General features: G+C 36.3%; 2 protein-coding genes across 2 annotated transcripts; both read right to left on the bottom strand.

Moving 5' to 3' along the window:
• Positions 1 to 399: 399 nt before the first annotated feature.
• LOC132558937 (transmembrane protein 179B-like) lies at positions 400 to 8,951 on the bottom strand. Its single transcript, XM_060223557.1, has 5 exons — positions 8,853 to 8,951; positions 6,426 to 6,625; positions 5,005 to 5,139; positions 1,159 to 1,252; positions 400 to 534 (listed from the first exon to the last, which is right to left on the bottom strand). The coding sequence occupies exons 1-5, from the start codon at positions 8,949 to 8,951 to the stop codon at positions 400 to 402; spliced, it is 663 nt and encodes a 220-aa protein (XP_060079540.1).
• An 8,622-nt stretch (positions 8,952 to 17,573) lies between these two features.
• On the bottom strand, positions 17,574 to 26,596 carry LOC132558914 (uncharacterized). Its single transcript, XM_060223530.1, has 7 exons — positions 26,563 to 26,596; positions 23,201 to 23,467; positions 20,507 to 20,671; positions 19,974 to 20,239; positions 18,309 to 18,500; positions 17,729 to 17,876; positions 17,574 to 17,617 (listed from the first exon to the last, which is right to left on the bottom strand). Exons 1-7 carry the CDS (start codon positions 26,594 to 26,596, stop codon positions 17,574 to 17,576), a joined length of 1,116 nt encoding a protein of 371 aa, XP_060079513.1.
• Positions 26,597 to 27,245: the final 649 nt, after the last annotated feature.

Here is a 27,245-nt window from a genome sequence, read left to right as displayed (position 1 = left end):
CTACTACATATATAGACAAGAACACTCCCACTTCCTTTCATTCTCTCTGGTTCTGTCTAACAAAATCTCGACATTAACCGCCAGTTTAAATGGTCTTCACTATAACTTCAGATCTGGATCACCAATCCCCTAATTTCTAGTAGTTACTGATGATATTTGATCACCATTTCCACTCGTTTCAAAGTGTCATCACCAATCTTTGTCCTTTCATGTCCCTAATAGAGGATTTACCACTAATCCGTCTGATGAATCTTGATCACTGACACGTTTGAGATGTCTCAATCCGTGTCATTTTTCTTCGTTTACTTACAATTATATTGTGGGGATATGCAACTGCAACTGATGAAAGATGATCGCTCGATTTTTGCTTGTTTTTTTTTCATTCCCGATTCTGTTAGTTTATGCAGATGGATTAATGTCACTGAAACGATCTCTATCAGAACTCCGTGTTCTGTATGCCCTGTTTCTGAAAAATCGTAGGATACCCAGAGCCACCTGTCCTATCCAGAGCATGAAGGACACCCAAGAGGCAAGCTAAAATAGGAAGGTTATAATAGAGGGCATCGATAATAGTTTGAAGTCAATGGAATAAAAAACAAAATCGATAACAATAACATACCGAAAGCAAACGTGTCTCTTTAACCGGTGACAAATTAAAGCTGATGGTTAAAACCCTGAAATGAATGCTATCACAGATCAACGTCCATACTGTATTAAAAATGTGAAAAAACGTTGCCTGTTACCGAATTTTATGGTTCTGTGAACAACCACGGTCATTTTAGGCAAGATTTCGTTGAATATACTGATTGTTATCTCGCTAATGTAAACACTATGCGAAAAACCCCGACATTTGCTATCTATAGCAACTGGGATGAAGTGTTTCACCCAAAGCACAATTAATTATCAGACAGGACATACAATTCGTGATCTCAGCTTCTGGTTGAGAGCAAACCTCCAAGGTTTAGGATAGGAGCATTCACCTCCGATCTTAATCCCAGGATGTATAAAAATGATGAATTTGTACCCGCTTAGACAAACAATATAACTTTTGTTGGAGAGTGAGTAAGTTACACAAACCTGACCCAAATAACCCATTATGGATAACTACATGTTGTATATGACCATTACATTATTGCATACTAGATAAACTAAAGTTACCTTTGCCACGGTTAGAAGTTCGTAGAAGTTTCCAACATTGAACATTTCACCAGTGTTGACGTTGATCCATTCTTTGTTTTGGGCATCAATACAACTATAAAATATGAAAGTGACATTAATTACCAGGTAAACATTAAATCCAAGAACATATCATGCTATTTTTTCTTTCAATACCTTAAAGATAATTAATGTGTTACCTAAACGCTGTCTTAAACATGAATGATTGTATCAGTAGAGAGTTTTAACTTGTTAAAATGTATGGACTCAGTGATTTAATGAACTAAGTTACAATAAATAAACAAGAAATTGTTGGGCAGCAAATTTCACAGCTTTACATTTAAAGTTCAATCCCTTACCTAAAGGTCAATAATTTCCACAAACATGACAGCCAAACATTCGAGAAAAACAATATATTACATATATAGACTGCGGACTGTGCAAATTTAGATTTTTTATTTGTGATACCCGGAAAAGAACTTTCTGAATGTGACCCCCTTACGAGAACCGGAAGTTGCCATTTGTCACTCGAAATTTGATTGATCGCAGTATGCAAATGATCAAATAGCACCACCTTGTACCTCTTGTTTACTGAAAAGAGGTAATTTAAAGATTTTAACAAAACTGACTCCTTTGACCGCGAAAAAGGGTCAAATTCATTCGTATTATCAAACATTACCCTAGCCCTTATGGAACTTGAAAAGTGTTACTAAAAATAATACTTCTGAAATTGATGTCTACTGAAAAACGGAAGTTGGCTAAATTATTTTTTTTTTACTTATTACTGTCGATATAGCACGCACTTGGTCTCAGTATGCATTTGACCAAACATCACCCTGTGCTTCTAAGTAATTGAGAAGAAGTCATTTAAAACTTTAACAAAATAGATCCCTATGACCTTGAAAGTTGGTCAAGGTCATCCATATTAGCAAACCGGATAACTAATGGCACGAACATTCATCATGTGAAATACCAAGATTCAAGACTTTGTGAAACTTTATAAGAAGTGTTTCAAAGTTTGTTACCCAAATTAGCACTGACTTTTGACCTCAAATCAAAACCGGAAGTTGACTAAGTACTATTTATTTTTCACTAAGTGCTGTTGGTAGCAAAAGGTCTCAGTATGCAACGGATCAAATATCGTCAAACCTGTGCCTTTTGGTTATGGATTAAAACTATTTCAAGATTTTAACAAAACTGACTCCTGTGATCTAGAAAAAAAATCAAATTCATTCATATTATCAAACATGGCAGTTAATGACCCGGACATCTTACATGTAAAAAAAACAAGATCTTATTGGACTTAAAAGAAGTTTTTTTTTCAAATTTGTTACCCAAAATAAGATATTAAAAAACTGACCCTGTGGCATTGAAAACAGGTTAAGGTCATTCATATCATCAAATCTGATAGCCAATAACCCGCATCTTAATGTGAAATGTCGACATTCGAGAAAATGTGGAACCCAAGAAGAAATTCTTCAGCTTGATGCCCAACATTTTTGCCCAATATAGAATTAAAAACCCTATCGTAAACTGGAAGTTGACGAAATGCAATTTCTTTTCTCATTTCTGTCCATATGGTCATCCTGTGAATCTTGGTTATTGGTAAGAAGGCATTTCAATATTTATAAAAAAAACAACCCATGTGACCTTAAAATAGACTAAAGATCATTTATACCAACACAGCTGATAGCCAATTACCAGAACTTACTAGATTTAAAATATTAAAGCTTTAAGCCTTGCAGAACCCGAGAAGTTTTCTTTTTCAAAGTTCGTTACCCTAAAAAACTATTTTCAACTGAAACCTTAAGTAAGAACCGTAAGTTGAATTTTCATACATGGTTTGATCAAAATATTCAGTAGGACTTAAACAATGTATGGTAATGACAGTTTTATCGCCCACCATTTAGTTTTTCTGATCAAGTCGGAAATGCTATCAAATGGTAGAGGGCATTTAGAAAAACTTTCCCACAACAACGAAACGAAATATACATGTAAGTAAACGATATACTGCAGACTTACCATGTATAGTAATTAGTTTTAGTGACCTCGCTACAGACTTACCATGTATAGTAATTAGTTTATGAGATCCCGCTACACACTTACGATGTATATTAATTAGTTTCTGAGATCCCGCTACAGGCTTACCATCTATAGTAATTAGTTTCTGAGATCCCGCTGCAACCTAACCATGTATAGTAATTAGTTTCTGAGATCCCGCTACAGACTTACCATATATAGTAATTAGTTTCAGTGATCTGCTACAAACTTACCATGTATAGTAATTAGATACTGTGATCCCGCTTCAGACTTACCATGTATAGTAATTAGATACAGTGATCCCGCTTCAGACTTACCATATATAGTAATTAGTTTCTGAGATCCCGCTACAGACTTACCATGTATAGTAATTAGTTTCAGTGATCTGCTACAAACTTACCATGTATAGTAATTAGATACAGTGATCCCGATCCCGCTACAGACTTACCATGACTTACCATGTATAGTAATTAGTTTCTGAGATCCCGCTACAGACTTACCATGTATAGTAATTAGTTTCAGAGATCCCGCTACAGACTTACCATGTATAGTAATTAGTTTCTGAGATCCCGCTACAGACTAACCATGTATAGTAATTAGTTTCTGAGATCCCGCTACAGACTTACCATGTATAGTAATTAGTTTCTGAGATCCCGCTACAGACTTACCATGTATAGTAATTAGTTCCTGAGATCCCGCTAAAGACTTGCTATGTATATTAATTAGTTTCAGTGACCCCGCTACAGACTTACCATGTATAGTAATTAGTTTCAATGACTCCGCTACAGACTTACCATGTATAGTAATTAGATACAGTGATCTGCTACAACCTAACCATGTATAGTAATTAGATACAGTGATCTCGCTTCAGACTTACCATATATAGTAATTAGTTTCTGAGATCCCGCTAAAGACTTACTATGTATATTGATTAGTTTCAGTGACCCCGCTACAGACTTACCATGTATAGTAATTAGTTTCAGTGACCCCGCTACAGACTTACCATGTATAGTAATTAGTTCCTGAGATCCCGCTAAAGACTTACTATGTATATTGATTAGTTTCAGTGATCTGCTACAAACTTACCATGTATAGTAATTAGATACAGTGACCCCGCTACAGACTTACCATGTATAGTAATTAGTTTTAGTGACCCCGCTACAGACTTACCATGTATATTAATTAGTTTTAGTGACCCCGCTACAGACTTACCATGTATAGTAATTAGTTTCAGTGATCTGCTACAAACTTACCATGTATAGTAATTAGATACAGTGATCCCGCTTCAGACTTACCATATATAGTAATTAGTTTCTGAGATCCCGCTACAGACTTACCATGTATAGTAATTAGTTTCTGAGATCCCGCTACAGACTTACCATGTATAGTAATTAGTTTCTGAGATCCCGCTTCAGATTTACCATGTATAGTAATTAGTTTCAGTGACCCCGCTACAGACTTACGATGTATATTAATTAGTTCCTGTGATCCCGCTAAAGACTTACTATGTATATTGATTAGTTTCAGTGACCCCGCTACAGACTTACCATGTATAGTAATTAGTTTCAGTGACCCAGCTATATATCTACCATGTATAGTAATTAGTTTCAGTGAACCAGCTATATACCTACCATGTATAGTAATTAGTTTCAGTGACCCAGCTAAATATCTACCATGTATAGTAATTAGTTTCAGTGACCCAGCTATATATCTACCATGTATAGTAATTAGTTTCAGTGAACCAGCTATATACCTACCATGTATAGTAATTAGCTTCAGTGATTCTTTAAGTTTTAAATATAAACTTACCTGGAGTAGAATATGGATTGAGTGATCCCGCTACAGAATTCGTTGAGTCCTACAGTGACGATACAGGACGACACCAGAATCATGATTGTCATGACTGCGTTCAGCAGGATGAATGGCAACACCCACATTTCAAACCTAAAAGGAGATGTTTGATCGTTACCTATGACAATTAAAGCTTAATGGATAATGGAGTTTTTAGATAACATTATTGACAGATGGTATAATGTGTCATTTATATACTTTTGTTGGGACATTGTAACTCCGAAATAACACGGCTGATTGGACCTGTGATTCTGAAGTAAAACGTGAGACAGGTGGGATACTATAACCCCAGATAAATAATGGTATTACTCTAGCCTTAGATAACACGTGACTGGTGGGATATCGTGTCCCCATTTGGCACATTTATTAGTTTCGACAATGTAGTCCCAGATACATGTAACACTTCTGACTGGTGGGATATTGTAAACCGAAATAACTCTAGCCTTAGATAACACGTGACTGGTGGGATACTGTAGTCCCAGAAAACACTTGTGATTGGTTGGCTACTTTAGCCCTAGATAACACTTGTGATTGGTTGGATATTGTAGCCCTAGATAACACTTGTGAATGGTTGGCTACTTTAGCCCTAGATAACACTTGTGATTGGTTGGATATTGTAGCCCTAGATAACACTTGTGATTGGTTGGATATTGTAGCCCTAGATAACACTTGTGATTGGTTAGATACTTTAGCCCTAGATAACACTTGTGATTGGTTGGATACTTTAGCCCTAGATAACACTTGTCATTGGTTGGCTACTTTTGCCCTAGATAACACTTGTGAATGGTTGGCTACTTTAGCCCTAGATAACACTTGTGATTGGTGTGTTACTGTAGCCTTAGATAATATGTGCTTAGTTTGATAATGTATCCCGAGACAACGCTTGTGATTGGTTGGGTACCACTATTGTGCTGGTTGGGATACAGTAGCCCTCATACAACACATATAAATTGTCTGATATCATAGGTCTCACATTACTTGTAAATGGTGAGATACTATGGCACTCAGATATCACGTGACAATTGGGATATAGTAGCCCATTAAATAACACGTGACTAGTAGGATACTGTATCCCTTAAATAAGACGACAGACATGTGGGATAATACTGTCTACGGATAACACGCGACTGGAGACCTTTACTTGTCCTAAAGTGACACGTATGATATGTTAGATGCTTTAGCTTCAGATAGCACGTGTGTCCTTAGAGACTCTAGCCTCGCGTTTGCAATATGAAATATTCCTGCTTTTGTTTGTTTGTTTTCTTTTTGTTTATTTTGTAAATATTAATCATGTTTGACAAACGCCGATATTGACGTAACATTCAGCGTTGTAATAATTTGTGTTGTACGTCATCAATTTCAGTGAAAGTTTGACTTACCCAACATTGCCATTTGATCTGGATTTGTGGAGTGCGTAAGCGTTGTAAGCCAGAAGGAATAGAGAGTAGAAAATACTGCCCAGGACGTTAAGATAGATCGAGAAGTTACAGTTGAGGTGGTCACTGGATTTCATCATCAATTCATGGTTAGACTTCAATGAAAAATCTCCATACAGCATGCACATTCCATCAAAATTTTTCTGAAATTAGATCAAACAAATTTAGCAAAATTTACACAAAAATAAATATTCTTCAGAAAAAGTCATCGAAAGATACTATTTTTTTAAAATTATCATAAATGTAAACAGAATATACCCGTCAATCTATCCGAGGTAGGGGTATCCTGTTATACTTATTAGGATGTATACCAATGTTTCTGAAGGAGGTGGCTAGCGTAGCATACTATAGTTAATACAACCAACGAATTACCAGAGAGAGATAAACCAGCTCCAGAAAAGTCGACCAAATACGGTCTGGTTTTTTTTTACACATTTATTACACAATATAAGGAAATAAATTCCCTGAAAGTAAAACAAATTTCAAATATGAAGGACTACAATAACTTACTTTCTGCTCATCGTGAACGAGAAACAAGTTTGGCGATTTCAACAATGAAACTATGTTCTGCTGAACTCAACTCAACTAAGGCTGTAAACGCCTTCTGTATGTATGTGATTGGTGTCTCCTCACTTAACTTGAACTTAGTGTTTACCTCGGCAAAAGCTGTTATTCTGTGCAGTTTAAGTGAGACTGTGTGTTGGTGTTAAACAATAAGTGTTAATTACAGGTAAAGCTATAGTCCAATTCACAGACACTGAATAAAAAAGTCCAGCTTCCCGGCTTCCTTTGTGAACCGCAAAACCTGTAAGATGTTTTGTAAACCTAGAATGTACATGCATGTGATCTAGCTATTTATCAAAATTTTATAAAAGTTGGGCTTGACATTTTGCGCTAAGGATCTAAATGTAAACCTTTAAAGTGACGTTAGTTTCACTTCCGCGAGTTTTCATCGCAGACAAGACAAAATTGATAAACAGGATGAAAAATGAAATATAAACTGATTTTGATAAGATTTATAAGATTTATGAATTTTTGTCATAATTTTCAATTCACATGTAGAATCTATTCATGGCATGTTGTTTTAAAACATCTTGACAATTTTCAATATTGTATTTTAATAACACGAGTTTCTTTCCAAAATAAGTTGTTGCATCAGCGTGATACTACAAGCTCATAGATCTATGACTTTTTATAAAATATGAACAATATTTTTGAATATAACCTTTTTCCCCCGCGTGTAAAAAATCCTCAGTATGATACTATTCTTGTGTATATCTAAAGAGATTGCTGTCCTGTGTTGAAGAACAACAACTTGTAGTATGTCATTAATCCTAAAGCCATTTTAGCTTGGTATCTCATTGTGCCTCCATTTCTACGTTTAATAGAGGTGCATGGGCTCCCTTAATTAAGCGTTCAACACCGCGCGCTGTCGATTAATACTTTTGCGTGTTAGATAATACAGTAATGAAAAACCCTCTAGCCAGATGTTTACCTTGACCTTTGGTTTTTCTCACGTGTTTTCATGGGAATTCCGGTTTCTTTCTATATCGTCCGAGTGAAAAGGAAATTTATATAGGTAGTACATGTTCCGTATTGCTTATAGAGTAATTTAAGCCCGAGGTAAAATAACCTAGAAATGTAGTCGTAGTCATGAGGATTACACAAATGCATATCTTTAGTGACCCGGTGTCTGAGTGTAAGCACTATTTGAATACCATGGGAACCAAATGACATCGAATGTTTAAGAAAATGATAATTACTATTTTTCAAAATCTTTATGTATCAGTTTTAATCAGAAGCCTCCATAATATTCCATATTAACGATTCTGAGAACTTAGGCTTTTCAATAAGTTACACCATATGACTAAATTTCCTAAAAAAAATCCTGTAAGGACTGGTGAGCTATGGACCATGACTGCAATGGTAACATCCCCTCCCCATCCATCTCCCGGTTACCTCAAACATAACACACATACACACCCTCCACCGCCCGGTTACGTGCAACACAACACACACACCCCATCCACCCCCCGGTTACCTCCAACACAACATACACACCCCATCCATCCCCCGGTTACCTGCAACACAACATACACACCCCATCCACCCCCGGTTACCTCCAACACAACACATACACACACCATCCACCCCCCGCCCCCCCCCCTCCATTCCCCGGTTACCTCCGACACAACCCCTCCCCCTTCCACCTCACCCCATTTCACACCAACTACCCTCCCCCGACCAAATATCCGCTGTGGGGCTATGATGAGTACAAATATAACTTTTTTATGACTGTCCATCACTAGCACCACTTGCCTAGGTTGTGTATGGTTTACCCACCGTACTACCCATAGCCGGTATACTTACGTTTGTCAAACCGACAGGGATGGACACAAAAAACCCACAGATTAGTGTACAGCAGTACACGACTGTTTGTGCTAGTAGATGGAGATCAACCATCGCCATGACATCAGGTCACCGACACAGAAAATCAGATGAAAGTCTTTGTTTAACCTCGCCTTGTTAAATGAAGACTCGATTTGGTCCAACTGATACTTCCGTAAAGATATTTGTGTACAAAATGTCATCGGTTCGCTGCACACGTGTAAGTAGGTAACAGATCCCCACGTGTGTCCACGGTAAAACCACCAGAGACTGGTCTATGTTTGAGGTTATCAAGGTACGGATGTATTGCCAAATCGCGAGTCATTTAGGAAATAATGAATTTTGAAGGCACACAATAGTGAAGTACAAGGCCATTATGGCAGACGATGAAACAAGTTGATATCTAGAGGTTAAGCATGCAAGCAGTGACGGTGTGTATAAAACAATATGCACTCGGCTTGAGAGGCTTGAGAGGCTTGAAATATTGAACGTAACAATAAACTTTATTGTAAATTTAATTCATAAGACGACACACTGCTCCGATGTAATATCTTAACAAACTGGTTATGTTAATTTCTGTACAGAGGATAAATCAATCAAAATAAAACGGATATAATTTACTAAATTCTGGTTTTGTTGTGTTACTATAATTAACACATCTCATTCCTTGTCACCTGTATCCTTCACAAGGACTAAAGTACATGTTCAGGTTCATTCGAACCTCTGCCGATGTGTTTACAATGTTTAAACCACTGGGCGAAGCAGGATGACTGGAAAACGAGAGAACTTGTGGGCGAAGCAGGATGACTGGAAAACGAGAGAACTTGTGGGCAAAGCAGGATGACTGGAAAACGAGAGAACTTGTGGGCGAAGCAGGATGACTGGAAAACGAGAGAACTTGTGGGCAAAGCAGGATGACTGGAAAACGAGAGAACTTGTGGGCGAAGCAGGATGACTGGAAAACGAGAGAACTTGTGGGCGAAGCAGGATGACTGGAAAACGAGAGAACTTGTGGGCGATGTGGAAAAACGAGAGATCATGTTGGCGAAGTAGGATAACTGGAAAACGAGAGATCATGTGGGCGAAGAAGGATAACTGGAAAACGAGAGATCATGTGGGCGATGTGGAAAACGAGAGAACTTGTGGGCGATGTGAAAAACGAGAGAACTTGTGGGCGATGTGGAAAACGAGAGAACTTGTGGGCGATGTGGAAAACGAGATAATTTGTGGGCGATGTGAAGAACGAGAGAACTTGTGGGCGATGTGGAAAACGAGAGAACTTGTGGACGATGTGGAAAACGAGAGAACTTGTGGGCGAAGCAGGATGACTGGAAAACGAGAGATCTTGTGGGCGATGTGGAAAAACGAGAGAACATGTGGGCGAAGTAGGATAACTGGAAAACGAGAGATCATGTGGGCGATGTGGAAAAACGAGAGATCATGTTGGCGAAGTAGGATAACTGGAAAACGAGAGATCATGTGGGCGAAGAAGGATAACTGGAAAACGAGAGATCATGTGGGCGATGTGGAAAAACGAGAGATCATGTGGGCGAAGCAGGTTAACTGGAAAACGAGAGATCATGTGGCCGATGTGGAAAACGAGAGAACTTGTGGGCGATGTGAAAAACGAGAGAACTTGTGGGCGATGCAGGATAACTGGAAAACGAGAGATCATGTGGGCGAAGCAGGATAACTGGAAAACGAGAGATCATGTGGTCGATGTGAAAAACGAGAGAACTTGTGGGCGAAGCAGGATAACTGGAAAACGAGAGATCATGTGGGCGAAGCAGGATAACTGGAAAACGAGAGATCATGTTGGTGAAGAAGGATAACTGGAAAACGAGAGATCATGTGGCCGATGTGAAAAACGAGAGAACTTGTGGGCGATGCAGGATAACTGGAAAACGAGAAAACTTGTGGGAAATGCAGAAGTACTTGAAAACGAGAGAACTTGTGGGCGATGTGGAAAACGAGAGAACTTGTGGGCGATGTGGAAAACGAGAGAATTTGTGGGCGATGTGGAAAACGAGAGAACTTGTGGGCGATGTGGAAAACGAGAGAACTTGTGGGCGATGTGGAAAACGAGAGAACTTGTGGGCGATGTGGAAAACGAGAGAACTTGTGGACGAAGCAGGATAACTGGAAAACGAGAGAACTTGTGGGCGAAGCAGGATAACTGGAAAACGAGAGAACTTGTGGGCGATGCAGAATTACTGGAAAACGAGAGATCATGTGGGCGAAGCAGGATAACTGGAAAACGAGATACATATTTGGGTTTATCTTCTGCAAATGTCGCGTGAGGAGGAGGCAGATTGTTTTTAAGGGTTTAGTGATAAACCGTGTATTCAATTAATTTTGGAATGCATCCTCACAAATATTTTTTGTATATATATCCTCACATACAATTATGCTATAATACTGTGTGTAGATCAGGCCTTTGCTCTGTATAGGTGTCCTAACGAGGGGATGCTGTTGACAACAATTACGTAAGGGTTACCACCAGAATCTGCTGTGAAGGGACAAAGAATTCATCTCTTTTTATAACTTTTTCTGTACCTGGTATCAAACTATTACACCAAAAGCTAACAAGTCACTGTAATCTGTTGTCACCTTACTGAGAAAACTATGAGAATGAAATTTAAAACTTAATGATCAGTATGGTCAATGAATCTATATCAGTTATATCACATATTAATTGATATTGATAGCTTGGTTTACCTGTGACCTTTAGTAACGTATGTATTTACTTTTGGCGCAATTACTTGTTTAATAAGATGTGCAGAAAAATTATACTTTATTGATTGATATTGATTACTTATTTGACCTGTAACCTTTTGTGACCTATATATTGACATTTGACAAAACTTTGCATTTTAAAAAAAATGAGGAAATGAAAAAGTACACGATATTGATTTACGCTGATGACATATGTGATATCTAATCTTTGATGACCTATATATTGACCTTTGGAATATCTATATTGTTATATGATGTGGCAATGGAAAAAATCATATCAATTGATATTGATGGTTGTTTGACCTGTTAAGTTTGGTTTTGGTGAACTATTTATTGACCTTTGGCATATGATTGTCATTTTGAAATGCACGCGAACAAAAATGATGTATACTATATTAATAAAAACTAACGACTAGTCAGGAAAGGAAGAATTAAATGGCCATAAGTATCTGCATTTCTTTCTATGAGAAATAATTAATAAAATTGATTGATAAGAATGGTATTGTTGCTCTTGTATGTGGTGGTATAATTATGTGGTGGTATTGTTGTCTCTTGTATGTGGTGGTATTGTTGCCTCTTGTATGTGGTGGTATTGTTGCCTCTTGTATGTGGTGGTATTGTTGCCTCTTGTATGTAGTGATATTGTTGTCTCTTGTATGTGGTGGTATGGTTGCCTCTTGTATGTGGTGGTATTGTTGTCTCTTGTATGTGGTGGTATTGTTGTCTCTTGTATGTGGTGGTATTGTTGCCTCTTGTATGTAGTGATATTGTTGCCTCTTGTATGTGGTGGTATTGTTGTCTCTTGTATGTGGTGGTATGATTGCCTCTTGTATATGATATGGTGGTATTGTTGCCTCTTGTATGTGGTTGTCTTGTTGCCTCTTGTATGTGGTGGTATTGTTGCCTCTTGTATGTGGTGGTATTGTTGCCTCTTGTATGTGGTGGTATGGTTGCCTCTTGTATGTGGTGGTATTGTTGCCTCATGTATGTGGTGGTGTTGTTGTCTCTTGTATGTGGTGGTATTGTTGCCTCTTGTATGTGGTGGTATTGTTGCCTCTTGTATGTGGTGGTATTGTTGTCTCTTGTATGTGGTGGTATTGTTGCCTCTTGTATGTGGTGATATTGTTGCCTCTTGTATGTGGTGGTATTGTTGCCTCTTGTATGTGGTGGTATTGTTGCCTCTTGTATGTGGTGGTATTGTTGCCTCTTGTATGTGGTGGTATTGTTGCCTCTTGTATGTGGTGGTATTGTTGCCTCTTGTATGTGGTGGTATTGTTGCCTCTTGTATGTGGTGGTATGGTTGCCTCTTGTATGTGGTGGTATTGTTGTCTCTTGTATGTGGTGGTATTGTTGCCTCTTGTATGTGGTGGTATTGTTGCCTCTTGTATGTGGTGGTATTGTTGTCTCTTGTATGTGGTGGTATGGTTGCCTCTTGTATATGGTGGTATTGTTGCCTCTTGTATGTGTGGTATTGTTGCCTCTTGTATGTGGTGGTATGGTTGCCTCTTGTATGTGGTGGTATTGTTGCCTCTTGTATGTGGTGGTATTGTTGCCTCTTGTATGTGGTGGTATTGTTGCCTCTTGTATGTGGTGGTATTGTTGTCTCTTGTATGTGGTGGTATGGTTGCCTCTTGTATGTGGTGGTATTGTTGTCTCTTGTATGTGGTGGTATGGTTGCCTCTTGTATGTGGTGGTATTGTTGTCTCTTGTATGTGGTGGTATGATTGCCTCTTGTATATGATATGGTGGTATTGTTGCCTCTTGTATGTGGTGGTATTGTTGCCTCTTGTATGTGGTGGTATGGTTGCCTCTTGTATGTGGTGGTATGGTTGCCTCTTGTATGTGGTGGTATTGTTGCCTCTTGTATGTGGTTGTCTTGTTGCCTCTTGTATGTTGTGGTATTGTTGCCTCTTGTATGTGGTGGTATTGTTGCCTCTTGTATGTGGTGATATTGTTGTCTCTTGTATGTGGTGATATTATTGACCATATATCTGTTGACATATTGGCATATTCTTGCTGTTTTTTTCTTGAAAGTGCAGTCATACATATGAGTCCCCATTGCTGCATCAGACCATATCATTGCGCCGCCTGGCGGTAACCAGCACTTTTCATTGTCTGTTGAATTTACCGTTTTGTTACTAATACCCTTTTACGATGTGGTTTTAGTCGGAGAAAAAGATAACTATTGTCATTATGTTGTCTTATACCTTACTCTACTGCCTACAGGATTGTATAGGATGTGGATTCTGAAGAACTCGAATTGGTTTTTTTCTGCACCTGAAATAGAAAACCAATATACTGTGCAAGTATATATTGTCTTATTTATCATCCTTATACAGATATTGCCGTTGTATACTAACTCTAGTTAGGAAGCATTATCTTCAAGAAGAGAAGTAGTACGTGCGTGTGATCTAATTTGGATTCTATTTCATGAAAAAGTAAAAAAGCAAGGAATATATAGACCAAGATCTTCAATGCAAGATCTTCTTTGAGTTTTGTAATGTACCCATCGGAACTAACGATTCCTCTCTTTTGCGTGATTTTTTTCATAGTAAATTGAGTTATTCCAGAGGTAATCGAACGATGTGACACTGGGATTTCAGAGTCCTTCAACTTAACTCATGTTTATCACCTTCATTAATATAGATGTAAGTGATGCCACACAGTTCCATATTCAAGAGGCCCCTCCATTCTTGATGTTTTGTTCACTACCCCTCTATATGTGTGCCGACTTGGGTAATCAAATTATCTCCTGAAACCGTCCAGCTTTCCCCACCATGTACCATATCATGCATCTTCTACTTGTCGGCACACAGAACTCTCAGCCACCTTCTGTGGTTTCCGGCGACGCATAGACTTTTCTTTCATGGCTCTCCACTATCACTGTGCCGTCAATCCTGACAACAGGAAAAGATCATGCCTGTTGCGTCGATATATATTGGTAATGTCACGTTTTTATATGAAAAAATAATATTGCCAATGTCGATCTTATTTATAGCCACCAGAATTCTAAATCAGCTCTTACCTCGATCTCTTCCGACTATGGGACGGGGCCACATTTTACCATTAAATAATGACAGCTTGCAGCTAAGACATTTTAACGGGATAGTATCGATTTTTCTTTTCTTCAAGTTCCATTTATAGATAGCAATGATCCTGATTCCCCCAAACTATCTTGTTTACAAATCGTATTTGATTTGATATTTGAAGACTCCCGAACCTAACAACACCACGAGAGATGTTGACAGCGGACAGATATAAAATTTACAAAGCAAAATGTAGGACAATGAAGACAATTGAGAGGTTTCACCATAATAATCTCATTTGGAATTGTTCTATTTACTTATGAGACACTGGATGTGCTTGATTCTCGTTATTGATAGTTTCATCGTCAAAAGCCTAGATACATGTCTAACTTGGATTGACTTTACAATTATAAGAAGAGTTTCGACATAAAATAGAAGATGCTTACCCTTACTGAACACCTGGTCATATTTCATATTATATTTTTTAAGAAGGACTTATTCTGGTCGGCGAAGCACTTATGCATAAAGTATCACAAACCTGGTCACGTTTTTGTTGGATCTTCATTGTTAATGTGTTATATCACTAACCTGGTCACGTCGTTGTTGTATCTTCATTGTTAATGTGTTATATCACTAACCTGGTCACGTTTTTGTTGGATCTTCATTGTTAATGTGTTATATCACTAACCTGGTCACGTCGTCGTTGGATCTTCATTGTTAATGTGTTATATCACTAACCTGGTCACGTCGTTGTTGTATCTTCATCAGTAACGTGTTATATCACTTATCTGGTCACGTCGTTGTTGGATCTTCATTGTTAATGTGTTATATCACTAACCTGGTCACGTCGTTGTTGTATCTTCATTGTTAATGTGTTATATCACTAACCTGGTCACGTCGTTGTTGTATCTTCATTGTTAATGTGTTATATCACTAACCTGGTCACGTCGTTGTTAGATCTTCATTGTTAATGTGTTATATCACTAACCTGGTCACGTCGTTGTTGGATCTTCATTGTTAATGTGTTATATCACTAACCTGGTCACGTCGTTGTTGGGTCTTCATTGTTAATGTGTTATATCACTAATCTGGTCACGTCGTTGTATCTTCATCAGTAATGTGTTATATCACTAACCTGGTCACGTCGTTGTTGGATCTTCATTGTTAATGTGTTATATCACTAGCCTGGTCAAGTTGTTGTTGGATCTTCATCAGTGATGTGTTATATCACTAACCTGGTCACGTCGTTGTTGGATCTTCATTGTTAATGTGTTATATCACTAACCTGGTCACGTCGTTGTTGGATCTTCCTTGTTAACGTGTTATATCACTAACCTGGTCACGTCGTTGTTGTATCTTCATCAGTAATGTGTTATATCACTAACCTGGTCACGTCGTTGTTGGGTCTTCATTGTTAATGTGTTATATCACTAACCTGGTCACGTCGTTGTTGTATCTTCATCAGTAATGTGTTATATCACTAACCTGGTCACGTCGTTGTTGGGTCTTCATTGTTAATGTGTTATATCACTAACCTGGTCACGTCGTTGTTGGGTCTTCATTGTTAATGTGTTATATCACTAACCTGGTCACGTCGTTGTTGGATCTTCATTGTTAATGTGTTATATCACCAACCTGGTCACGTCGTTGTTGGATCTTCATTGTTAATGTGTTATATCACTAACCTGGTCACGTCGTTGTTGGATCTTCATTGTTAATGTGTTGTATCACTATTCGTTATTCGACAGCATGTTAATTGTTTTAACAGATGACACATTTGCTTTGTAATATGGTATTACATAGCGAATAATAAACATCAAACCTTAATAAATTGTTGATTTAGGGTATTCGATGTTGTCAGCAAAAACATTTCTAGTAATTTACTTGTTCAATTATGTTTTAACCGATTACTTTCATAGATCTTACAAAGCGAGAAGTTTAGTCGGCATATAAGTACAGAGATTTCGAATGTGAGATAGATCTTATTGCATATATATAGATATAGTAGAATAGAAAATTGAAAATAGTGCTAGAGTGTGTTGACACAGTCTAAAAATAACGGTGTGTTGACACAGTCTAAAAATAAACGGTGTGTTAAAACAGTCTGAAATAATGGTGTGTTGACACAGTCTAAATATAACGATGGGTTGACACAGTCTAAAAATAACCGTCTGTTGACACAGTCTAAAAATAATCGTGTGCTGACACAGTTTAAAAATAACCGTGTATTGAGACAGTCTAAAAATAGCCACGTATTGACACAGTCTAAAAATAACTGTGTTGACACAGTCTAAAAATAACCGAATAAGAAATAAAACCTCGGCATGTGTTTATTTTTTATCCTTAGAGTTTGATACGTCAAGGTTACATAACATTGTCACTATATATAGATAAATATAATATATAGAAGAACCGGGCATTCCCTACTTACACAGATTTTGTTTTATTCTTTCCGTCAGAACGTGATTATCAAATAAACCAAATGATAACGATAATAAATGTACAAAATCTTATACAGAAAATAAACTTGTAGATAAAAGTTCGCTTTAATACTTCACAGGCCAGGAAAGTATCCATCTGTAGGACATATCAAAATCTAGTACTGGCAGAAACTAACATATTCAAAGACTTGATTCTTATAGGTTTTGCAATAAATAAGCAGTAACTCAGGGCTTTATCGGAACGTCATTGCTCTCGTTTTCAATAGCTAATTAGTTGTTGAGATCTTTGCTGGAGCGTCATTGCTATCGTTTTTAATAGCTAATTAGTTTTTGAGAACTTTGCTGGAGCGTCATTGCTATCGTTTTCAATAGCTAATTAGTTTTTGAGATCTTTGCTGGAGTGTCATTGCTATCGTTTTCAACAGCTAATTAGTCCGTGTTCCAGTATTCGATAACTCATGGAAGGTTGATATCTTTCATGGATCATCGTCACTCGCAAATTAGTTGGGCGGGCATGTAGGTATAGTCGCAATCCCGCGAATATCTGAAAAGACGAAGTCATGCATTTGAGAGCATTTGAAATTTATATATTACGGTTTTTACATTACCTCAGTAAATTGATTTGATTATCTACTCTTTATCAAGAACTACTTACCGGAACTGCTGCTATATTCCAGATACAAAGCATCAGGTTTGAATGAACCGCACCACGCATCAAAAGTTGTCTGTATTTTTAATCCGTCTGAAGACCACTCAATCGGTTCTACCCTGGATCCGTATGCGCCATCCGCTGACCAGCTGCACTAGTATCGACATGACTCAGATTTTATTACAAAATTGAAAAAAATATACTACGATAAATGTGTATGTAAAGATATATAAAGAAGGATCAGCGACAGCCAACTTAACATGAATAGTACAGACAAGTATGGAAAACTGGTAACGTCCACGCCAGGATTAAGTGAGCTATGTAATGTGAACAGAAAAATATAAACGTTTAACTCCGAAGAAATCACGTGAACATACCGGTAAATTTACAACTCGAGAAAGCTCCAGCACAAAGTTAATTCTCAGACATGGTCTATGTTAGTGAAGACATTTAGATTTTGACACGTTATGTTAACTTGAGCATGCCTACTAAAGAAACTGTAACGAGTGGACATGAAGCCATTGACAAATAATATTTGCGTATTAACTATTTGGTTATAGTGTCAGGTCACATTTATTTCACTTACAGTAGGACTGATTTTCAATCCTGTACCATTGGTGTTGATAACAAAGACACCTGGTGCTGGACATTGCCTATAATCTCTCCACATGTAGTCATGTGAACACCCACCAGCCTCCCCAAACCCAGGGATAGATCGACTGGGCGATTCCTGACACGTGACTGCAAATGTGTAGTCATCCCTGTTCACAGACATGTCCTAAATTAAAAATATGTAAATATAACAATAACAGCTAAATATCATATTTCCAGATAATTCATGACGTCACGCATATCACTATTTTGGTGTACACTCTAGTTATACCCGGAACTTAATATTGATCGGAAGAAAAAGTTGCATTGATACTTTTATAATTTAAAAAGTTTATTAATAAGGCCAATGAGACCGAATGTTTCAGTCAAATGAAAAAAAAACCCTGCTAAACTTTAACCGATTGACATCTTTGAACCAAAGAATAACTTCTTTTAATGTCAATATATATTGTGACGGTTATATTGTAAACGTCCGTGAACAAGATGACGGTTACAATGAAAGCGGCCGTGAACAAGGTGAAGGCTATATTGTAAAGGTAACAATGTAATCACCTGTGAACAAAATGAAGGCTGTATTGTAAAAGTAACAATGTAACCATCAGTGAACAAGGTGAAGGTTATATTGTAACAGTAACAGTGTAACCATCAGTGAACAAGGTGAAGGTTATATTGTAACAGTAACAATGTTACCACCAGTGAACAAGGTGAAGGCTATATTGTAACGGTTACGATGTTACCACCAGTGAAGAAGGTTAAGGCTATATTGTAACAGTAACAGTGTAACCATCAGTGAACAAGGTGAAGGCTATATTGTAACAGTAACAATTTTACCACCAGTGAACAAGGTGAAGGCTATATTGTAACGGTTACGATGTTACCACCAGTGAACAAGGTGAAGGCTATATTGTAACAGTTACAATGTTACCACCAGTGAACAAGGTGAAGGCTATATTGTAACAGTTACAATGTAACCATCAGTGAACAAGGTGAAGGCTATATTGTAACAGTTACAATGTAACCATCAGTGAACAAGGTGAAGGCTATATTGTAACGGTTACAATGTTACCACCAGTGAACAAGACGACAGCTATAATGACATTCATCTTAGATCCTGTGAAGGATGACAGGGTACGAGTTAAACAAGGTGAAGGTTGTATTGTAATACCTGAAGCAAGATGACATTAATATTTAACGCGTGTGGATAATTTTTATATGTAACAGATGTCAACAAGTGAACATTGATTTGTAACATCTGTGAACAGGTTCATGTTTGTTTGTAACATCTGAGAACAGGTTCACGTTTGTCTGTAACATCTGTGAACAGGTTCACGTTTGTCTGTAACATCTGTGAACAGGTTCACGTTTGTCTGTAACATCTGTGAAAAGGTTTACGTTTGTCTGTAACATCTGTGAACAGGTTCACGTTTGTCTGTAACATCTGTGAAAAGGTTCACGTTTGTCTGTAACATCTGTGAACAGGTTCACGTTTGTCTGTAACATCTGTGAACAGGTTCACGTTTGTCTGTAACATCTGTGAACAGGTTCACGTTTGTCTGTAACATCTGTGAACAGGTTCACGTTTGTCTGTAACATCTGTGAACAGGTACACGTTTCTTATGTTTGAGGAAATTTATCTTACCACAAGACTAACGCTGATTTTGTTAAAATATGCTGTAGCATCGCCGACACGGTCTTGAAAAATGCAAGGAAATGTCCATGTTCTCAAGGAATAGTCATTCCGGGACATATTCTCCTCAAACAGTGTAACATAGGCCTGAGGTACCGTGGCCATGTTATGACAGTAGATGTTGACCCCATGACCCCCGAGTACTGGTGGGTATAACTGGTAGGTACCATCCAGGTTGGTACTACTACACATCTGTACGTCCTCACAACTTTCCAGATCTACGACACAAACAAACCACATTCAAGCTATATTTATTATTCAACAGATATATAATAGTATGAAAGTCATTTTGTATGTACTTTTCCAAAAGAAATGATTTGTGTTTGCATGAATGTTGAAATAGTATTGAAAATTACGTTGAGCTTTACACATGTGTTGCTTTATAAATTATTAATGTGAAGCTAAGTATAAAAAGCTAAGGACTGTTCTCAGAAAAATACATAATACTTACCTGGTGAAACAAGTGCGTAATGAAATCGCCTTACCTCTACAGAAATCGGACATCAGAGTCCAGTTTCCTGAAGTATGACACTCCACATCTGAAACTTTAGGCAGTAGGGCACCAGCACAAGTATATGGCCTCCTACTACTAAGAAAGCTGGTTCCCGCTCCCCAGACAACTCCTGTCTCTGGTGGAGGATCGTCACACTCTGTAACATGATAAATAGCCAGCTGAATGGTGTGTTGATAAAATAAAAGATAAACGAGTAGGCTTCAATAGGAAATATATATGAACATGTATTACATAAATGCTGTCTTAGCATGCATTATTAGCATTTTGACCTCATGCCTATTTCAATTTTTTGACAAACCAGGTTGAACTAGACGAGACTTGTATAAAGTCATTTCTCGTCATTTTTACATTAATATTTCTTAGTCATCAAGCTTCGCTATGCCCAAATACTAAAAGTTCATAAACACGCCATACGCTGTGTTTCATCAGTCAGGACCTATGTATGTATGTGTGTGTGTAAATATTCGTCTTTATATATATTTTTCCAAGATCAAGAAAAAATCTAATATATTTATTTTTGGGTGCTAAAATCCGGGAAAGTGATCACCAAGTCAGAACTCATGAATTCGATATCTGTGATTCGTGGTGATAATGCAGGCAGAATTTAGTTGAAATCTGCCCACGACTTCCATAATTATACTCAAGAGAAGTACCATCGCAACCAGAAAACGTTGAAATGTTGACGCTGTTAACCGAATAACGCCCGTCAATTACGCCGTGAAAAATGTAGTCCACAATAGAAATTTCTTCATCATGTCACATAAATTGCCCGTTTTCAAATTATAAGTTCAACAATAGATGATAAAGTATTTAAGTACTTTAAACGACAAAAATCCCAGACAGTATATTGGAATTCATTTAAAATTGAATTATGTCTTACTTCCGGTCAAAACATCAGAGGAGTACAAAAACTTGTATCAAATCTGTTTGATTATTTTCAATAGAATTTGTCTGAGTGGATCTCAAATTTGTTTCATCTCTTCTTTGAAATAGATTTGTGTAAGCAAATGTCAATAATCTTAATTACTGACGATTAGTGCATATATTTGTAGTGAACCTGGTCGATATATTGATCAAAAGCGTAAGGTTAAGTACCCAAACTCGAGTGGCATTTCCGAACATGTATAAAAATATACCAGAGTTTTAGGAATCCTTTGGGATCCAAAACCCCTAAGCAACCAGTCACATATGATACAAACGAGGGCTGATTGATAAGTTGTGAGTCTCGTATATAAGAGTTTGACTTTTGGCGAAAAAATTGCAATGGTACCGAACGGGTTGAGAGCTTTTTTCAGCTTTTTTCAGTAAGAATGGGATGTACTCTTCCAGGAAGGGCGTCTTCCCCAAGACTCTGCCTGCCATGCTTAAATTCTGCAATCCAAATTTTACTGTAGCAAATAAAAGGGCATCATTTCCTAGTGTTGCAACCATCCTTAGGTGCTGGACCTTTCTTCTGCAGATATTGAATTACTGCTCTTTCATTTTTCAAAGGTCACTACATCTTCAACCTAATGACCAAATGACACCCAGCCTTCGGGTAAACAGTCTTTAATAACCAGGGAACAGTAAGGCTGAAAAAGGGCATCCCTACTTCTTCAATACAAGGTTCACAACTAATTAATCAGCCTTCGTAATTCGTAGCTGTTTATGACCGACTTCTTGCGGATGATAGGGTCATTGCACAGTTGATGCTAATAATGACATTCTATATATATTAAAATTCATCGTAAGTTCCATGGAACGCTGTTTAACTATATATTTCATTTTAATCCGAATTACTAACAGTTCGTTTGATATGAAATAAGATCTCTGTGGGCTAATAAAATCACGATTTCATCTACTGACGTAAATGATGATGTCGTTGTCGTACTGATTAGTTAGAATTGCTATGTAATAATTTCTTAAAGAAAAGAACCAGCAGAAGATAATTCAACAATAAATTAACTAATGATACCACTAGATAAAATGCATGGTGTCATATGTTACATCAGCTATAAGCTATTATATATTTACATTAACCAAATCACATACCTCAATAATATAACTTATTATTACATTTCGTATTGTTGTTCTACATCCAATCACGTGCTGGTCTATTTGACATAAATCATCATATTGAATGCTCGTGTTCTGTGACTTTACGAATCAGCCAATAAAATTTTTCGGACACGTGTTCAGCTAGTTGCGCGAGAGTGCAATAATCGTTTCATCAAAGATGTGGTATTCGTGACGGTGTGGTAAATATCATGGAATAGTGTGGAATTAAAATGGCATACCTTGAGCATTCTGTGCTCTGGTTTTGATACCAAAAACAGTTATGGTGCTTTATAGAGCCAAAATAAACAACAGCAACCATGGCCCCCGGCTCGGTCGGTATTGTTTCCGAATAATATAAACTATTAAAGAAGTCAGTGATATCAGCTTAATGTGAAATCTCTTATTCAAGAACGTTTCATTATATCACTGTTTTACGTATAATTTATATTGGTGATATCGTCTCTTCAATTCTGTTGTAACACTTATAAATTAACGGATCACACATTAACAGATTAATATAAGTCTTTTTGGCACTAATTGATATATGTCTGTTTGTTAAGTGTGCGGTTTTTTTTTTATTCTATTCTACCTTTGGACCATCAATCTCGATAACTTATTTTATGCTTACCTTTGATTGGCTGGAGGACGCTGTTGCCCTTAGTGATATAGAAGTAGGAAGTGTTGACACTGACCAATGAGGAGGTGGGGTCTGTGAAGACGACGCTGTGTGTCTGACACAGCCCGTTGTTTATATTGAAGAACAGAGACACACAAAGAGATTGTGATGCGCAGAATGACGTGCACTTTAATAAGGTGTCCGCTGTATAAGATCCAGTCATGTTGTCAGTTAACAACTTGTCATTAAAAGAACCAGCTTTCCTGAGTTTCATAAAAACTGCAATAATGAAAGTCGTGTAAATATAAAGAAAGTCATGACTATTTACAACAAGGTATATGATAATCATTCTTAAACAGCATATCTGATTCTGGTTAATTTTTTTTTTATATTTCTACCTTCTGTTCATTTTTTGGTAGGTTTCATTATATGTATGTTCTTAAATTTTAATCACATGCTGCTCTATGATATAAACGGAAACGTTTTTGTTTGCAGAAAGTATTAAGTGAAAAACTGACGTGTTCGTTCTTTTCCGAATCACCAGGTTTCCTCACAAACATCGCAGACACACAGTTTCTACGCTGGTTAATTAGCTAGACTCTAGACTATTGTTTTCATATCTCTTAGGTAGCAGCTCGCTATTACCGAAAATGTTGAGATTGTATGTATAGCATATTTTTATCTAATAAGTACAAAATATTATGTCTTGTTTCGTAGTAATGCATTGATCTTTAATGTTACAAATTCTACTATCGGTTATAGATATTATGTACACGATAAATGTTAAACAAAAAATCTTCTTGATCAGGTCGAATTTTTCACCCTGTAATGAAATGGGGTTTTGTACATTCGTTCTCTATATAGAAATCATTCAAATACGCGTTTAATTGGTTTCAATAGTTCTTCAAACTAGTAAGTATATTACACGTATTTTCATACTATGAACTACTATATTAGCCTCCTTGTATTTGAGTTCAATGCAAAACTAAATGTAATCAATATCCATTTGATATGATGTTTCGAGTGTTGAAGTGATCCAATCGGATTATGTTGTAAAATATTTAGTTTTTAAAATGTGTATTCATAATTTCGTTTACGGGTTGATGTAGATGTTATACACAATTTTATTTATTGTAATTGTCTGCTATTTTCAAATCAGTTACTTCTGATGAAACTACCGTTAATATTTGGTTATTTAATCATGATATAATATAGTTTGTATTGTAATATGATTTAAATGTTACGGCTACCTATCTAGTTAAGTATGCATATCTCCCCTTTTCCATCTGTTACATTGATGTGTAGAGTGATACATATTCAGGTCATGCAATCCTGTTCATTTATTATTATTTTCTAACAATTAATTGATTTGGTGTTTCTACTATTTATTCCTGCTGCTCACATTTCAATATTTTGCTTTGTTTCATATGATATTCCTGTTAGGTAAGTATACGTCTTGTCAATATTTTGCTTTGTTTCATATGATATTCCTGTTAGGTAAGTATACGTCTTGTCAATATTTTGCTTTGTTTCATATGATATCCCTGTTAGGTAAGTATACGTCTTGTCAATATTTTGCTTTATTTCGTATGATATTCCTGTTAGGTAAGTATACGTCTTGTCAATATTTCGTTCAATATGTCTCTTTATAAATCAAATGATCTTCTCTTAAAATAAGTGTTCAATATTATTGCATTGTACTCACAAGTTTGCAAAATACAAGTAACTCTCTTTCTCAGCACTTGTGATATATCACCTGCAGATGTATAGTTCCCTTGTATGGTCATTGGTTCATTCTAGATAAGATACTTAATTCATTTTATCATTTATTTCCCAGTTGGTTTATCCGTTTTGTAAGTGAGTGTATTTATACAGTATAAACAACTTTCTTTTCAGCCGAGATGTGATTTAATTGACTTTCACTTTAATATCATAAAAAACACTAGAAACATTTAAGAAATATTGACAAGAAAAATACACTAAGTATAACACATTTTTATCCCTACTAGCGATGGTATAACTTTTTTCAGTGATGATATAACTTTTCTATTGATGACATAACTTTTTCAGTGATGATAAAACTTTCTTCAGTGATGATATAACTTTTTCAGTGATGACATAACTTTTTTCAGTGATGATATAACTTTTCTATTGATGACATAACTTTTTCAGTGATGATAAAACTTTCTTCAGTGGTGATATAACTTTTTTCAGTGATGGTATAACTTTTTTAGTGATGATATAACTTTTCTATTGATGACATAACTTTTTTCAGTGATGGTATAACTTTTTTCAGTGATGATATAACTTTTCTATTGATGACATAACTTTTTTCAGTGATGATATTACTTTTTTTACGTTTGACCAAACAGAGCGACTTGTGTTTTCTAATCACTAGATGCTGTCCGGGCGCAAATCGATTAAAATTTGAATAAGTTGTTTTTTCATCAAATAGTTACCGTGCACATTTCATGTTTCTCAAAGTTGGTATATAGTAATACTTTAAGCAAGTGTATTTCTTTGATTATTTGCAGAAGCAAATGTGCTAAGAAATATTACATGCATTTAACAATTTAATGATATATAAGACATAATAGTTTGTTGCTTATTGTATATATATATATATAAGTCGAATGATTTATAAACTTCTTGATGATGTGATCATCAGAGCTATATTTGCTATATCTAAGTATATCATTAGCAAGTTCAATTAGATTAGAGATATTTCTTAGAAAGTGTTATATTTTCTAATCAATAATAAAACATTGTTTTCATAACCACCACTCTTATCAGTTTTCAACTACAAAATTTACACGAGTCAATTTCTATTATCATTAAACCATCTCTATTTCAGAAAATCTTGATTAACTTTATAGTCGTTAGTTACGTTGTAGTACTGAACCATCCAATGTAAGATATTACATAATCAATTATATACTTTATTATCATTTAAAGTTTAAAACCCCAGTAAAATCATTTTGTTTTCATTTATTTCATGTGGTTGCGTTTAATATTTAGTACTTGAACAACATTTGGGTTAAATTCTGATGTGTTATTAAGAAATATGTTGTGTAATTAGCACAGATAAATCTCGGACAACAATCCAGGTGAAAAAATACCTTATATAAAAAAGGTTCTAATTGACTTGGCATTGTTTCATAAAACAGCCACCTTCCTATTGTGTAAAAAAATGTTGGTCTTAAAAGAACACCTTATTATAATTACATATGTAATTTGATGGCTGAATATGAACACTATATGTATACAAGTGTATGAAACATGTAATTCATTGTTATCAAATTTCTAATCGATTGAAAAATCTTTATGACTTTCGACTTTCACGTACGAAATATAAAGAAATGATGAAATCTTACCTGACGTTTCAACTTGGAGACAAAGACACGGCATGATAGGTTCAAACAGTATTATGATTAAGGTAATAGAGTATGGAATTACTAAGGATTTATGGACCGTGAAGTTACTCTTCATATCCTTTCCTGTTCTTCTATACAGCTAACGAATATCAGATTCAGGCCTTTCCAGGTTCCTATATTAGCTGCCCCTAATCGCTACAATGTACACGCTTTAAGCTAAACACCTGTATGTAACCACTGTTTGTCACGTGACCTTTCTATTGTCCCTTTACCTCTATATTGACCATCACTTCTCAGTTTCAGTACACATGCCCTTACATGGAGACAATGCAAATAAAGTATTTGATAAGCTATGTAACAGTATATCGCTTGCACTAAATGTTTTTGGTTTTGTTTTTGTTTTTGTTTTTTTTTTTTTTTTTTTTTTTTTTTCATATAAAGAAAATATTTGAGGAAAATAGATAAAAAAAATACATAGCATTGAACTCTGCCATCAAAACCGCTCCATAGGTTGTTTGTGTTACGATATTTAAAGTGGAGCGAAGTGTTTTGTAGTCTGTTCGTTCACATAATACACGTTAGTACATATATCTAGAAAAAATACAAAGTAATTTGTTCCAGGTCAGTCTTGCACCCGTTTTAGGCTTCGCCAAGCCTCCAAGACTGACAAAAACTGTGTTTAT

The sequence above is a fragment of the Ylistrum balloti genome, unplaced genomic scaffold, assembly GCF_031769215.1.
Source record: "Ylistrum balloti isolate Yb309-2 unplaced genomic scaffold, AGI_CSIRO_Ybal_v1 Utg370840, whole genome shotgun sequence".
In the NCBI taxonomy this organism is placed as follows: domain Eukaryota; kingdom Metazoa; phylum Mollusca; class Bivalvia; order Pectinida; family Pectinidae; genus Ylistrum; species Ylistrum balloti.
Note: the sequence above shows the minus strand (reverse complement) of the source record. Positions and strands in the feature narration are given on the sequence as shown.